The sequence below is a fragment of the Melanostigma gelatinosum genome (genome assembly GCF_949748355.1).
Source record: "Melanostigma gelatinosum genome assembly, chromosome: 2".
Taxonomy (NCBI): Eukaryota; Metazoa; Chordata; class Actinopteri; order Perciformes; family Zoarcidae; genus Melanostigma; species Melanostigma gelatinosum.
The window spans coordinates 31,654,421-31,670,028 of record NC_136635.1 but is presented as its reverse complement, the minus strand read 5'-3'; the positions used below and the strand labels follow the sequence as shown (position 1 = coordinate 31,670,028).

The window sequence follows — 15,608 nt, the reverse complement described above, 5'->3', positions numbered from 1 at the left end:
TCTCCATTCATCTCTGATAATGGACATCTCGTCAGGCATTATGACATATTATGCCATGGTCACTTGCCAAATAACAAAAAGATTAAGATAATTAATTCAAATGTTCATGCGTTTTGCAACCAAAACCACAGACTTCTATTTGATTTGTTAATGTGGATGATTTCGCACGTTGATGCTCAAATGGATGATCTGAAAGGACCGTGAATGTATTATCAATGGAAGGGACCAATAACGAGCCCCACGCAGAGGAAGGCGGGTCTTGGGCCTATCGTTGCTTCAGAAACATTCTACGTATATCCACGGTTTGCAGAAAGGTACAATGCCAAAAATGTTACCAACTGGGTTGCTTCACTATCCGCCTGCATGTTATACCCCTCTGTCCACCAACCTTCATCTGCTTCTTCTTCTAGTTTTCTGGTTTGGGCCTCTTAGTTCCATTTCAAAGAAATACAGCTGCAGCACAGTGTGATCATTAAGACAACAGTGTGCGGCCAACTTAAAGGCAATAAGACCCTGACACCTTCAGGATGAGATCTCACCACATTGTTCTCACTAATGCTCTTGTGGCTCAATGGGAGTAAATCCTTGCATCCTGTCCAACAGCTGGTGGAAAGACTGCAGCCAGGAAAGAGGAGGCTGTTCTAGCAGCAGATTAGTGCTCATGAATGTTCAACCATCACATGTGGGTGTCTGACACTTCCAGCCTCGTGCATCTGGAACCTTTGAGCCTCTGGGGATGGATGGATGGATGGATGGATGGATGGATGGATGGATGGATGGATGGATGGATGGATGGATGGATGGATGGATGGATGGATGGATGGATGGATGGATGGATGGATGGATGGATGGATGGATGGATGGATGGATGGATGGATGGATGGATGGATGGATGGATGGATGGATCTTCTCCTAAACCTAACTCAGCAGTTTAACGACAACATAGTCCAGTGGCCTGAACCTAACTAAGCCGTTTTGTTGGCTTTAATAAATACTTTGTTTCTGTGAAGACAGAAGTTTATCGTGCAAAGACTATTCATGTAACCTGCCGCTGGACTTTAGTCGGAAAACATATTTTGGTGAAATATCAGACGAATGTTTGTATGAGGATACTTCCTCAGCAGTCAATGTCATTTCTTGACCTTACAGCTACTAAAGCGGAATAACAGGAAAGTGATACGTTAAGACGTCTCTCCGTGGAGCCCCTGAGATGTTAACTGTCTCCAGCATGTATCACTTCTTAAATAAGTCTTTTTTGGGTGTTTTATGAGTGTGTTAACTCAGAAGCACTCCATGTTGGTTGCAGTGTGACGGCCCAGCGGAGCCAGGAGGATGCTGAGGAGGTGGAGCGGGAGCGAAGGAGGAGATCCAGGGAGACGCAGAGAGGAGAAGGGGGCCCCTCCTGTCCGGAGGCCCCCCAACACAACGAGCTCCCACACGACACAGAGTGAGTACCCGACGCTGCAGCTGGGTTATGTCTCCGTGTAAATACAACTGCGACAGCTCAACGTGTCCTCGTGCAACACTTTGTCTGATATCTTTTGAAAAACGTGCGAAAATAATCCTCATTTTTATCGCGCGTTTTCCTACGAAAGTCCGGCAAACATTGGATGCAGACAGTCTTTTCAAAATAAAGTTCTGTCTTCACAGGAAAACAACTGTTATGTTCAGTTTTTTTTTTTACGGAAGTGCTTGTGGTACATCTACGAATGATGGCGCATTATTCTTTGTACGTTAGCTAAGAATGCTGGACGAGACCAGCCCGACCTGCTTGTTGTCACGTGGCCGTAGATTCACTCCGGTCTCAGTCAAAGTGATGCAGATAACATGCATTTGTTTCTAAATGTAGTTTATTGAAGTAGTTTCTATCTCCCCGTCTCGATGTACATTGTTCTGCCCCAATTGTTCTGCGACATGTTTTCGTGCGTCTTTCTGCTCCATTCTTGTGAAGACGATATCTCAGCAACGCTTGAAGAGAGTTTCTTCTAATTTGGTACAAACATTTTCAACCATTACTCAAGAATTCATATGACAATTATGACAGTTTCACACGATTGTCTAACAGGATAAATTGATGACTTGATGACATTTTGGACACACGGATGTAAACTACAATTTGACTGTTTGATGGAGGAATTCAACCGTGAGGCGGTTATTCTAGTTCCTTCATGCACAGACTGAAGAAACGTGAACAACAGATCAATCAAACATTAAGCATCATTAGCATTGTGCTAAGCTCAGTTTGGACAGATGTCTTTGAGTCCTTTTGTTTTGAGCTTTGTTGGTGAGGTGACCATTTAGTTTGTGTGAAACTGTCCTCGATGTTTATATAAACCAGCTTCAGTGCTGATCACAGTCGATGTTTACAGCTGAGTATGAATCAGCTTCAGTGCTGATCACAGAGGAAAAGACTCCAGCGATGCTGCAGGTGGACGAGCTGCCGCATCAGTTTTGTGTTTGATCAGTCGGAGACGTGACGTCCCTCGAGGGAAAATGTCCTCATGAGACTGTGGTGCAGCTCACTTGTGATGTTCGCTGGTTGGATCATTGGCTTCACTGTTCCTCCTGGCTGGAGATTTGAGTCACACTCATCGACTGTAACATGCTGACTCTGAAGCTCCGACAGCAAATGTTTCATCAAATGATGAAGAACATAAATAAAGAAATAAAACACTGTAAGAAAGGAACGAGTTAGTATTGTGAGTATGTGTAGCTTCTTGCATCAAGTGATTTAACTGTTTAATCTTTTTTTGCAATAAATCCAGGGAGGAAAAAGATAATTAAAACATTTTTTTTAAGTATTTTATTTGCAAAATAAAAACATGACTTTTGCTGAAAGATTCATTTTGGACCAAAACATTTGTCAAAACTTAAAGCCGTTCATCAACGGCCTCCCAATGCGACATCTCACATCTCGCCCTGCGAACAAAAGGGACTAAATATAGAGTCATAAACAAAAAGGATCCGCTACAGTTCAGATTAAACTCAACTTTAACTTGCAAAACACCTTTAACTTATAGAACACCAGAAGAAACTGTGTTTGCACTGTTCAGCCAACAGTGTGACTGTGTGTGGTGAATCCCCTGAATGAAATGAAAGTTAAACAGCTAACATTTAAAAACCACTTAATTTCTCCCAAAAAAACCATCAGCTGTTAGGTGTTCAGTTAGTGCTGATGAGGTCCAGTCTGCTGACCTGAGCTGAACAGGAAGCCTCACTGCCTCTCTGTTTATTGTTTCCATGGGCACCGTCTCTGATGGAGCCTGAAGCTGCAGGTCTGCCACCTGCATCAACACTCTGCACTCTGCATCAACACTCTGCACTCTGCATCAACACTCTGCACTCTGCATCAACACTGCACTCTGCATCAACACTCTGCACTCTGCATCAACACTCTGCCACCTGCATCAACACTCTGCACTCTGCATCAACACTCTGCACTCTGCATCAACACTCTGCACTCTGCATCAACACTCTGCACTCTGCATCAACACTCTGCACTCTGCATCAACACTCTGCCACCTGCATCAACACTCTGCATCAACACTCTGCATCAACACTCTGCACTCTGCATCAACACTCTGCACTCTGCATCAACACTCTGCACTCTGCATCAACACTCTGCCACCTGCATCAACACTCTGCATCAACACTCTGCATCAACACTCTGCACTCTGCATCAACACTCTGCACTCTGCATCAACACTCTGCTACCTGCATCAACACTCTGCACTCTGCATCAACACTCTGCACTCTGCATCAACACTCTGCCACCTGCATCAACACTCTGCACTCTGCATCAACACTCTGCCACCTGCATCAACACTCTGCACTCTGCATCAACACTCTGCACTCTGCATCAACACTGCACTCTGCATCAACACTCTGCACTCTGCATCAACACTCTGCACTCTGCATCAACACTCTGCACTCTGCATCAACACTCTGCATCAACACTGCACTCTGCATCAACACCCTGCACTCTGCATCAACACTCTGCCACCTGCATCAACACTCTGCACTCTGCATCAACACTCTGCACTCTGCATCAACACCCTGCACTCTGCATCAACACTCTGCCACCTGCATCAACACTCTGCACTCTGCATCAATACTCTGCACTCTGCATCAACACTCTGCACTCTGCATCAACACTCTGCATCAACACTCTGCACTCTGCATCAACACTCTGCCACCTGCATCAACACTGCACTCTGCATCAACACTCTGCACTCTGCATCAACACTCTGCATCAACACTCTGCACTCTGCATCAACACTCTGCACTCTGCATCAACACTCTGCACTCTGCATCAACACTGCACTCTGCATCAACACTCTGCACTCTGCATCAACACTCTGCACTCTGCATCAACACTCTGCACTCTGCATCAACACTCTGCCATGTGAGAGACCTTTGGGTGACGCTCGGTTTACCTGCCAGCAGCACCAGGAGACAAACTCTCTCACCGTGTGCAGCACCATATTTAGATTCTGAGAATCTTTTCAACCAGACCAGTGGCATCACTCATCATCCAGATCTGGAGTTTGAGCATGGAGCAAATTTTGAGAAAACAAGATGGAGGAGATGAGAAAAACATGGTTTTAAAAAGTGAAGCCGATGCTTCATGTGTTAAAGCTGCATTCTCTCTAGTGTCCACCAGGGGGCGACTCCTCTGGTTGTATAGAAGTCTATGAGAAAATGACTCTACTTCTCTCTTGATTTATTACCTCAGTAAACATTGTAAACATGAGTTTATGTCTCAATCTCTAGTTTCAAGTCTTCTTCAATACAGCATGATGTTCATTTAGTACATTATGGTCAATTTAGAGTCACACAGACCATAAAGCAGGGGATGCTTTAGGGCGGGGCTACAGTGATTGACAGGTCTGGGAGTAGTCTGTGTTTTCATCGTACAACTTTAACTCACAGTGTGTTTTCACTTCATGGAAGTTAATTGTCTCTGAGTTTTTTAGTGTTCATCCAGACTCATAAATAGATTTTTGCTTTTACCAATTCAAGCTAGAAAGAACCTTCTATCCTCTGAACCGCTGACATGGTTGTATCACGTCTGCATTTCTTCCAAAATAAAACTTCCGATCAATGGCTTGACTCCACTTCCTGTCAACGGTTGTCCACTTGGTTCTCCTCAGGTCGGACGCGGCGCTGAAGCCCCGGTGCTGCCTGGTTCTGGAGGAGGACGAGGGCTTCAGCGACTGGAGCCACAGGTTGGAGAATCGTAGTGAGCAGGAGGTGCAGGATGTCTGCAGGGCCGGGCTGCAGAGACCTTTAACACAACGGTGGAAACCAGAGCCTGAAGAGGAGAAACGGCAGGAGGGTGAAGAGGAGGAAGAGCAGGAGGGATGTGAACCCAAGAGAAGCAGTCGGTATCAGGAAGCTTCATCAAGACCTCCAGAGAAGGTGAACACTGGGGTCTGAGATGGAGCTTGTCTCTATTGTTCTGGCTGTGTCTGATATTCAGCGTGTTGTGATGTATTATTGTTTCATGTATCCTGATTTTAGTGCTTTTTAAATAAGCTTTATTGTAAGGCTATCAGGTATATTGTTGCTTTTTAAATGACGGTTGAATTATTTAATGCGTAACACAGAAGGGCAATGAGGCGCAGGGCTTCTTTGAGCTGAGACGCTTTGTCTGTGTCTTGTTGCTATGATACAACATATCCACAAAGGTCAAACTGACGGCACGAATAGAGTAGAAGAAGAAGAAGCATGAAGGGAGAGAGGACGGACCGCCGGTCTATGTGTATTCAGTTCTCCATTGTTGTTGTTCAGCACGTGAAGCCTATGTAATTATGATAATAATGATAATAACTATATTTATATAGCACCTTTAAAACAGAGTTTACAAAGTGCTTTGACAGACGAAGCACTGCAATATAACGACATAACTGCAAGACAAGCGAAACTCTGATTAACCAGTACAATGGAGGAAATACATAAACCAATCAATACGATAAGAACAAACCTAAAACGCATGAATTCAATTCAATGAAATAGTAATAACAACATTTTACAGAAAAATGGTAAAAAGACGAAATCACATAAAAGCGAGTCCATATGGAGGACGTGACGGTTGGTCTTTGTAGTGTTTGTCCCGCCTCTCCACCATCGGGATTGGACGGCTGGGTAAAAAAGTGACGTGAGGAACAAAGCGTTCTATCCAAAGCTTAACATTTATAAACTTTTATAATCTTTGTGAATACCCAGCGCTCCCATTGTAAAGAACAGTTGCTCGTCAATAGCACGGTATTGCAATACTGCGGTTATTGCGACGGCCCTGCGGCCCAGTCACACACAACATTTTGCAAATGGGGCTTTTGATATTAGAATCAATAAAAAAATGTTTTAAAAATTGCAATCCAACAAACACTGATAATACCACTGGGTTGGGCATTTGTTTTTTTCTGCGTGACTATTTTCAGCTCTTGGGTGGATTACAATGAAATGTGGTTCAGTTCGAGCGCCATCATCGGGTCCAAAAATTTTATTTGTCACAAAACAATTCACATTCTGCACTAAGATGGTAACAATGGTTTGCACTAAACCTGCTATTAAACATCAGTGTTTTAGCATTGTCATTGTTAGCACGTTAGCATGTTTATGTTAGTATAATGCCGTCGTGCCAAAGTACAACGTCACGGAGGTGCTAGCATGGCGGTCGACCCTTTGTGTTGTTCAAATATTCAACATGAAAATAAAGACAGTTATAATTTGTTTCCACTTCAACATTTAAAGAACACATCAAGGAACAAGAGCCCTGTTTTGTAAGTGCACTTGCCCAACGATTGATTTCGAAAACAAAATAACTAAAATCAAATAGATCATGATGGTGTTTAATTAGCATGATCGCTCGAACATGTGCGACTAAACATGCCCTCAATGGGTTCTCTGAAACTGTTAATCGGGTAATATCAAGCTTGACACTTTGTTTTATGATCCCATGAAGACAAAAAACGTACTTTCCAAGCTTAATATTAAATATTAACCTGTAAGTTACTCTGCAGAATGCTTTGTAACGTTTGTACCTTTCTGGTCCCATAGTTCCAGATTCACATCACAGTAGATGTTCCCCGCTTTGCTTTTGGTTTGCTTTTAGTTGTCCGTCGACAGAAAGGAAGTCAGGATGTCGTACAGCTCATCGGTCTTCCTGTCTCAGGACGCCAGGCTGCAGCACGCCGTCGGCCAACCAGCAGACAGGACGTCCTACCTGGTGGCGGGGACGATGAGGCCATGGTGTGTTGTGCACTCTTTATCCCCCTTTTCTCTTTGCTCAGTGTAAGCTGTGTTGGTATCGCTCACCGAACTGTTGGTGGTGTTGCCTAAACCTAACTGTTGGTGGTTTTGTTGCCTAAACCTAACTGTTGGTGGTGTTGTTGCCTAAACCTAACTGTTGGTGGTTTTGTTGCCTAAACCTAACTGTTGGTGGTTTTGTTGCCTAAACCTAACTGTTGGTGGTGTTGTTGCCTAAACCTAACTGTTGGTGGTTTTGTTGCCTAAACCTAACTGTTGGTGGTTTTGTTGCCTAAACCTAACTGTTGGTGGTTTTGTTGCCTAAACCTAACTGTTGGTGGTGTTGTTGCCTAAACCTAACTGTTGGTGGTGTTGTTGCCTAAACCTAACTGTTGGTGGTTTTGTTGCCTAAACCTAACTGTTGGTGGTGTTGTTGCCTAAACCTAACTGTTGGTGGTTTTGTTGCCTAAACCTAACTGTTGGTGTTGTTGCCTACACCTAACTGTTGGTGGTGTTGTTGCCTAAACCTAACTGTTGGTGGTTTTGTTGCCTAAACCTAACTGTTGGTGGTTTTGTTGCCTAAACCTAACTGTTGGTGGTTTTGTTGCCTAAACCTAACTGTTGGTGGTGTTGTTGCCTAAACCTAACTGTTGGTGGTGTTGTTGCCTAAACCTAACTGTTGATGGTTTTGTTGCCTAAACCTAACTGTTGGTGGTTTTGTTGCCTAAACCTAACTGTTGGTGGTTTTGTTGCCTACACCTAACTGTTGGTGGTGTTGTTGCCTAAACCTAACTGTTGGTGGTTTTGTTGCCTAAACCTAACTGTTGGTGGTTTTGTTGCCTAAACCTAACTGTTGGTGGTTTTGTTGCCTAAACCTAACTGTTGGTGGTGTTGTTGCCTAAACCTAACTGTTGGTGGTGTTGTTGCCTAAACCTAACTGTTGGTGGTGTTGTTGCCTAAACCTAGCTGTTGGTGGTTTTGTTGCCTAAACCTAACTGTTGGTGGTTTTGTTGCCTAAACCTAACTGTTGGTGGTTTTGTTGCCTAAACCTAACTGTTGGTGGTTTTGTTGCCTAAACCTAACTGTTGGTGGTTTTGTTGCCTAAACCTAACTGTTGGTGGTTGTGTTGCCTAAACCTAACTGTTGGTGGTTTTGTTGCCGACACCTAACTGTTGGTGGTTTTGTTGCCTACACCTATCTGTACGAAGTTATTTTGAGGCCAACCATGATGTTTTTCCTGAACCTTACCAAGCGGTTTTGTTGCCTTAACACAACTTTGGTTTAAACGTAATGTCGTCCCAAAAGAAAAACCATGTAAACGAAAACGATAGATTGCATTTTGTGACTACCGTGAGACTTCCACCTTGTTAACCAGTTAAATCTCCTCCTCCACAGCGGAGGGGCCTGCAGGGTGGATGCAGAGGTGCTGCAGGAGGTGCAGCAGGAGGAGGTCCAAGAGATGCAGGCTGCTCCGCAGAGGGAGTCAGCAGAAACCATACGGAGCCCCAGAGATAAAGATGATCAGGAGGAAGAAGAACTGAGCTTCACACATGAAGAGAAGGAAGACCTCCATCTCAGGAGGGAGGAGGAGGAGGAGGAGGAGGAAGACCACAGGATGCCAGACAAGGTTTGCTTTGCAATAATACTGCTACTAATACTACTACTACCTCTGCTGCTACCTTTGCTCGTACCTGTAATTCTTACCCCCAGACCTAAAGAGGACATTTGTCAGTTGGTTGACCTTTCCATCGTCCATCATCTTAGTCATACCAAATTATATTTGAAAATAGCCTGAAAATAAGGAATTGCAGTAATCTAGTCTAGAGGTAACAAATGCATGAACTCATTTCTCTGCATCGCTTTGAGACAGGATGTGCCTGATGTTTGAAATATTACGTCGGTGAAAAAGGCAGTCCTAGAAATAAGTTTTATCTGAGAGTTGAAAGACAAATCCTGATCAAAGGTAACTCCAAGATTCTTGACGGTGCTGCTGGATGCCAGCGCAATGCCATCTAGAGAAACTATATCATTAGATAACTGATTTCGGAGGTGTTCTGGGCCGAGTAGAATAACTTCAGTTTTGTCTGAGTTTAACATCAGGAAGTTGCAGGTCATCCAGGTTTTTATGTCCTTAAGACACGCTTGCAGTTTAGCGAGCTGGTTGGTTTCATCTGGTTTGATCGATATATATAATTGAGTATCATCTGCATAACAATGAAAGGTTATAGAGTGTTTTCTGATAATATTGCCTAAAGGAAGCATATATAAGGTGAACAAGATTGGTCCAAGCACAGAACCTTGTGGAACTCCATAACTGACGTTGGTCTTCATCGAGGCTTCATCATTTACATAAACAAACTGAGATCGATCCGATAAATAGGATCCAAACCAGTTCAGTGCGGTTCCTTTGATGCCAATATAATGTTCCAGTCTCTGCAACAGGATGTAGTGGTCTATAGTGTTGAACGCAGCACTAAGGTCTAACAGGACAAGAACAGAGACGAGTCCTTTGTCTGATGCGATTAGAAGGTCATTAGTTATTTTTACCAGAGCTGTCTCTGTGCTATGATGCTTTCTAAATCCTGACTGAAAATCCTCAAATAAACTATTGTTACACAGAAAGTCACACAACTGATTTGCAACTGCTTTCTCAAGGATCTTAGAGAGGAAGGGAAGGTTAGAGATCGGTCTATAGTTCTACACCTCTGGATCCAGAGTGGGCTTCTTAAGAAGAGGTTTAATCACAGCTACTTTAAAGGACTGTGGTACCTGACCTGTTACTAAAGACAGGTTGATGATATCTAATAAAGTTGTGCTCATTAAGGGCAGCACTTCTTTCAGCAGCCTAGTCGGTATAGGGTCTAAGAGACAGGTGGAAGGTTGAGACGTAAAAATAGTTGAAGTCAGTTTGTCAAGGTCAATGGGAGTAAAGCCATCTAAACATATATCAGGGTTTACAGCTGTTTCTAAGGTTACTCTATTTGTGGAAAGATCGGTCGAGGGCAGGAGATTATTAATGTTCTCTCTAATAATTATAATCTTATCATTAAAGAAGTTCATGAAGTCATTGCTACTGAGGTCTATAGGGATACTCGGCACAACAGAGCTGTGACTCTGTCAGCCTGGCTACAGTGCTGAAGAGGAACCTGGGGTTGTTCTTATTGTTCTCTATTAACGATGAGTAATAAGCTGCTCTGGCATTACGGAGGGCCTTCTTATACGTCTTAAGACTGTCTCGCCAGAGTAACCGAGATTCTTCCAAGTTAGTGGAACGCCATGTTCTTTCAAGTTTTCGCGATGTTTGCTTTAATTTGCGGGTTTCAGGGTTATACCATGGAGCGAACCTCCTTTGTTTTACCAACTTCTTTTTCAAAGGAGCAATAGAGTCTAGTGTCCTTCTCAGTGAGCTTGTAGCACTGTCGACAAGATGATCAATCTGGGTCGGACTAAAGTTAGCACAGGAGTCCTCCGTCACATCGAAGCATGGTATCGAGTTAAATACAGACGGAATCACTTCTTTAAATTGAGCTACGGCACCATCAGATAGACATCTAGTGTAGTAACTCTTGCTTAACGGTGTACACTCCGTTAGTAAGAATTCAAAGGTTATTAGATAATGGTCCGATAGAAGAGGGTTCTGTGGATAGACTATTAAATCTTCCGTGTTAATGCCATAAGTCAGAACCAGGTCGAGAGTGTGGTTAAAACAGTGAGTGGGTTTCTGTACATTCTGACAGAAACCAATCGAATCTAATAATGAGATGAATGCAGTACTGAGGCTATTGTTCTCGACATCCACATGAATATTAAAGTCACCTACAAGAATTACTTTATCTGTTTTAAGGACTAGACTTGATAAAAACTGAAAAAATTCTGATAAAAATTCCGAATACGGACCTGGGGCCCGGTACACTATCACAAATATAACTGGCTGGATTGTTTTCCAGGTTGGGTGTGAAAGACTAAGAACCAAGCTTTCAAATGAGTTATCGTCTAGTTTAGGTTTGGGGTTTAATAATAGGCTAGAGTCAAAGATGGCTGCTACTCCACCTCCTCGGCCGGCGCCTGTTGAGCACATTCAGACTCCCAAGCAGATATTCCTGGTTTTAATCCTGGTGCAACCATGTAAAGCCACTTTAAAGTTAAAATAAGTGTATTGTATTGTTATTATTGTAGCACTGCAGGGTACCTTTATGGTCCACTTGTGGACTAACTTTCCATTTTCACTTTCATGACTGGATCTAAAATGTATATTGTTAGTTATGTCCAACTCTTTCACATTGTGTGGCGGCAGTGAGGTTGCACAACACCAAATGTGTTTCTCCCAGCGTTTCATACCATTGAATTAAACACATGCATGCATGAAAAAAAAGATTTTTGGCTTCAAATCTGAAAGTAATAAAAGTGAAAAAATGCAGGTTTGGCTCTCGTGTGTGGAAATGAGACGCGCAGCCTGACGAGAGCAGCGATGATGTAAGATGTGGTAACAAATTCCTGCTTTTAGCACCAGTGGTTTGCAAGTGTTTTATTGGTGTTTTAGTAGTGTTTTGCCACCAAATAACCATGGTGAGCAGTGTGAAGACGTATTTTTTAAAGTAAAAACCAGAGAAAGAACAGGTATTAAGGATAACCGTTCCCCAGATTATAATGTTTAACACAATTAAATATTCATAACAATGTTTGTATTGACCTTTCCCGATTGATCAGACTTCTGCTTATGAACTGGTAATATTTGCTTGTCTGTTGGTGTCCTAGAGTTTGACGGAGAGCAGGAGGAGTGAGGAGGTGAACAGAAGATCTGCAGCCTCTCTTTGCTGCAGCAGTGAAGGCGAGGAGCCGTTAAACTACGGCCCCATGAGCCCCACATTCAAGGTATCTCATCAAACCACAGGGGGGTCTGTACAGGGGGGGGTGTTACAGATTGTCTCACTTTTCTTTCTCCGAATTAAAGGAAGGATTGCCATAAAGCATCATTTTAGAGCTGCCATTCTGCAGCAGCATTTAACAACCTTTACTACTGTTGCTAGGCCGGTCATACTTAGAAACAGGAGTCCAGACAATGACTTACTGATGTAGATGCAGGAGCTTTCCCTCTAAAACTACATTTCCCATGAACCGGATAGTTTCCTGTTGAAATGAGGGTGTTGCCTCTTAGCTGTCGAAGAATACCACCTTCTTCCCATGTTATAAAACCAATAAATGTATCAGGATAATGTGATGAATTATGGTGAAATGATAGTGTTGAGCCATGTTTAGTCATGTTAACCCATGTTGTGTTGAGTCATGTTAACCATGTTGTGTTGAGTCATGTTAACCATGTTGTGTTGAGTCATGTTAACCATGTGTTGAGTCATTATAACCATGTTGTGTTGAGTCATGTTAACCATGTTGTATTGAGTCATGTTAACCATGTTGTGTTGAGTCATGTTGTGTTGAGTCATGTTAACCATGTTGTGTTGAGTCATGTTGTGTTGAGTCATGTTAACCATGTTGTGTTGAGTCATGTTGTGTTGAGTCATGTTAACCATGTTGTATTGAGTCATGTTAACCATGTTGTGTTGAGTCATGTTGTGTTGAGTCATGTTAACCATGTTGTGTTGAGTCATGTTGTGTTGAGTCATGTTAACCATGTTGTGTTGAGTCATGTTGTGTTGAGTCATGTTGTGTTGAGTCATGTTAACCATGTTGTGTTGAGTCATGTTAACCATGTTGTGTTGAGTCATGTTAACCATGTTGTGTTGAGTCATGTTAACCATGTTGTGTTGAGTCATGATAACCATGTTGTGTTGAGTCATGTTGTGTTGAGTCATGTTAACCATGTTGTGTTGAGTCATGTTAACCATGTTGTGTTGAGTCATGTTAACCATGTTGTGTCTCCTTCATGCTCCCGGCTGTTCCTCCAGAAACTCCTCATTCAGTTTTACCCAGTAAGTCCTGTTCATGTTTGAACTGAGCTCAAAGTCACACTTCATGTTTCATGTCAGAGTTGTTCTCGTAGTCTGCAGTAATCTGTGTGTCTCTTTACAGGATGAAGTGAACAACAGACTCTCAACAGACAGTAAATGCTCGGTGAGTGTAGCCTGAGGTCAGGGGTCAGGGAAGAAGCAGGTCAAGTTACTGCTAGCAGTGTTTTATGACCAACATGTCTTATCTGTATTATTATTATTGTTATTTAGAGCTGCAACAATGAATCTATTAGCTGTCAACTGTTGAATTATTTACCAACTGTATCATCATTATCATTATTATTGTTAATTATAATGATAATGATGATAATAATTAAAATATTTCCTGCTTGTGTCGTTCAAAGCTCAATCACGTAAACAGACACAAAGTCTCTTTTGGAAAATATAGCAAATGTTGTCTCATGTGATAAACCTTGTGTCGGTCTGTTGAAACAGGATCAGCGAGTTTGCTGGAAAGTTGAATAAAGTAACATTTTAATTGAGTTTTTAAACCATAAAGGGAACAAACTGTAACGATCTGTGTGTAGGTCTGAACTTTGTGTTTCTGTTGCTCATTTCTCCTGTGTGTGTTTTAATCAGAGAGCATCTTCATTCTGTTTTCTCAGATCATAGAGAGAACCGAGTCTCTGAGGAAAAGGTGAGTGTGCGTGTGTCTGTTTGTGCGATTTAAAAGATGAACTGAACAAGTCTTCACTTGTTGGAAATGTTCCCAAAATTAAATATTCCAATTCTGTTTCGTTTTTATTTGTTGATTTTACGAAATTATTTTATTTCATTTCTCAGTTTATTTGAATCATATCGACTGTCTCACTGAGCTTTCTGTTGTTGTTAGTATTGGCTTGTTTTTGCACTTTGTAAACTCTGTTTTTAAAGGTGCTGTATAAATAAAGTTATTATTATTAACATTAATATTATTTCTACATTCTTCTGAAGCTGCAGTAACATAAAGAAGACGCTGCCACCTGTTGCTGTTTCCAAGATCGACAAGAAACTGGAGATGTACACACATGCTCTCGAGGTAAAACCCCAAAGAGTTACTCTTCTTCTGTGGTAAACCCTCATCCCAGTGCTTTCATCTAACCGTCCTGATTCTCACTTTCCTCGCAGGTCTCCACAAAGGAAGGCAGATCTGGGAGTCAGGCACTGACGGACCTGACGAGTCCCACCGAACCCGTCTCCTCCAAGAAGAGCCTGTTCGAGGCCGGAGAAGCCTGGAGCCAAAACGCCGTCTCGGTCTCCCCGGCTAAGGTGAATGACGTCAGCCTGACGGTGACAGCACAGCTGATACAGAACCACTCATCGCTCTGATCAGTTCCAATGAGGACGTTTCATGCTGCTGCTGCTGTTGTTGTTTTCATTCATATTTCTTCTTCTCTGGCTCAGGATGCAGATGGTTTAAAAGTGGGTGTGGCTAATCTCATCAATCAGTGGGTGAAAGGAGGTGAAGACGGGAGCCGGTGCAGCTCGCCCTCCAGACCAGCGGTGAGTCAGGATTTCACTTTTTACATTCGGCACAATTCACAACTGTTTGTTTCTGCCTTTTCTCCTCAACTCTGTTTGTCTGATAACTTCCTTACATTTTCTCTGTTTCTTCTTCTGTGTCATGGAACCAGAACCAGCATTTTTTCCTCTGCTGTAAATCGTCTCAACTCAGTTACACAGAGCAGTCAGTAACAGTCTGCCTCCCTGTGGCTGCGTTCCCCATCAGAGAGGATTTAAATAAAATAATACTTTGATAAATAAATACAATAAATCTGTTACAAAACTCGTCCAGCTTCTATAACTGAGATCAAGGATTCATTCTAACATGTATTACTGTAAACTGCTGTTATCTTATTTACTGGGAGATGGTTGTAATCTTTAGGCATTACCAGGAAATATCTACTAAGATGAAGGGGAGGATGTCAGAAACACTGAAGTTACACGTTAAATGTTTGTGAATTTGTCTCTGATGAAGTTTCATCAACTGAATTTCAGGAGAGCTCCTCTGGTAAAAGATTTAAGTTCGTGGTGACGCGTCACGGCAAGTACGAGAAGGTTTCTGGTGATAACGACTGCAGTGAGGACGCAAACTGCCCTTCAGGTGAGTTCATTCATTCATTCTAGTCTGTAATAATGTGCGACATGTTTAGATTGTAACCTGTTTATTCTTTGTTTTAAATTATTTAAACTTTTCATTGAATGATTTATTTGCGCATAACTCCATAGATAGTTTAATCTGCAAAACTGGTTTATTTCATTCATCTGAAGAGAAGTTATGAATATAATAGACTGATATTGGATTTGTCTATTGTATTCTATTAGTTAGGGATTTAATTATTCTTTCTTTTTACTTTTTATATTCAAAAGATGATTTGTTTTAATTTAACCCAAATAACCAACAAATGTCAT

The 15,608-nt window shown here is 42.2% G+C and overlaps 1 protein-coding gene across 2 annotated transcripts in view; it reads left to right on the top strand.

The window, feature by feature from the left end:
* LOC306793731 (uncharacterized protein) overlaps window positions 1-15,608 on the top strand; it is a 28,953-nt gene that overhangs the window by 4,337 nt on the left and 9,008 nt on the right. The window contains exons 2-13 of one of the 2 annotated variants that reach the window (XR_013772896.1): window positions 1,307-1,447; window positions 5,154-5,421; window positions 7,118-7,254; window positions 8,647-8,878; window positions 12,007-12,123; window positions 13,155-13,178; window positions 13,279-13,320; window positions 13,823-13,854; window positions 14,151-14,235; window positions 14,325-14,465; window positions 14,601-14,699; window positions 15,175-15,300. Coding sequence is in view for 1 of the 2 variants with exons in the window: in XM_079291473.1 (XP_079147599.1) it covers window positions 1,307-1,447; window positions 5,154-5,421; window positions 7,118-7,254; window positions 8,647-8,878; window positions 12,007-12,123; window positions 13,155-13,178; window positions 13,279-13,320; window positions 13,823-13,854; window positions 14,151-14,235; window positions 14,325-14,465; window positions 14,601-14,699; window positions 15,195-15,300 (1,424 nt within the window). In the remaining variant the exon portion in view is untranslated. The remainder of the gene's footprint in view (window positions 1-1,306; window positions 1,448-5,153; window positions 5,422-7,117; window positions 7,255-8,646; window positions 8,879-12,006; window positions 12,124-13,154; window positions 13,179-13,278; window positions 13,321-13,822; window positions 13,855-14,150; window positions 14,236-14,324; window positions 14,466-14,600; window positions 14,700-15,174; window positions 15,301-15,608) is intronic. The other variant, XM_079291473.1, reaches the window with a different exon arrangement.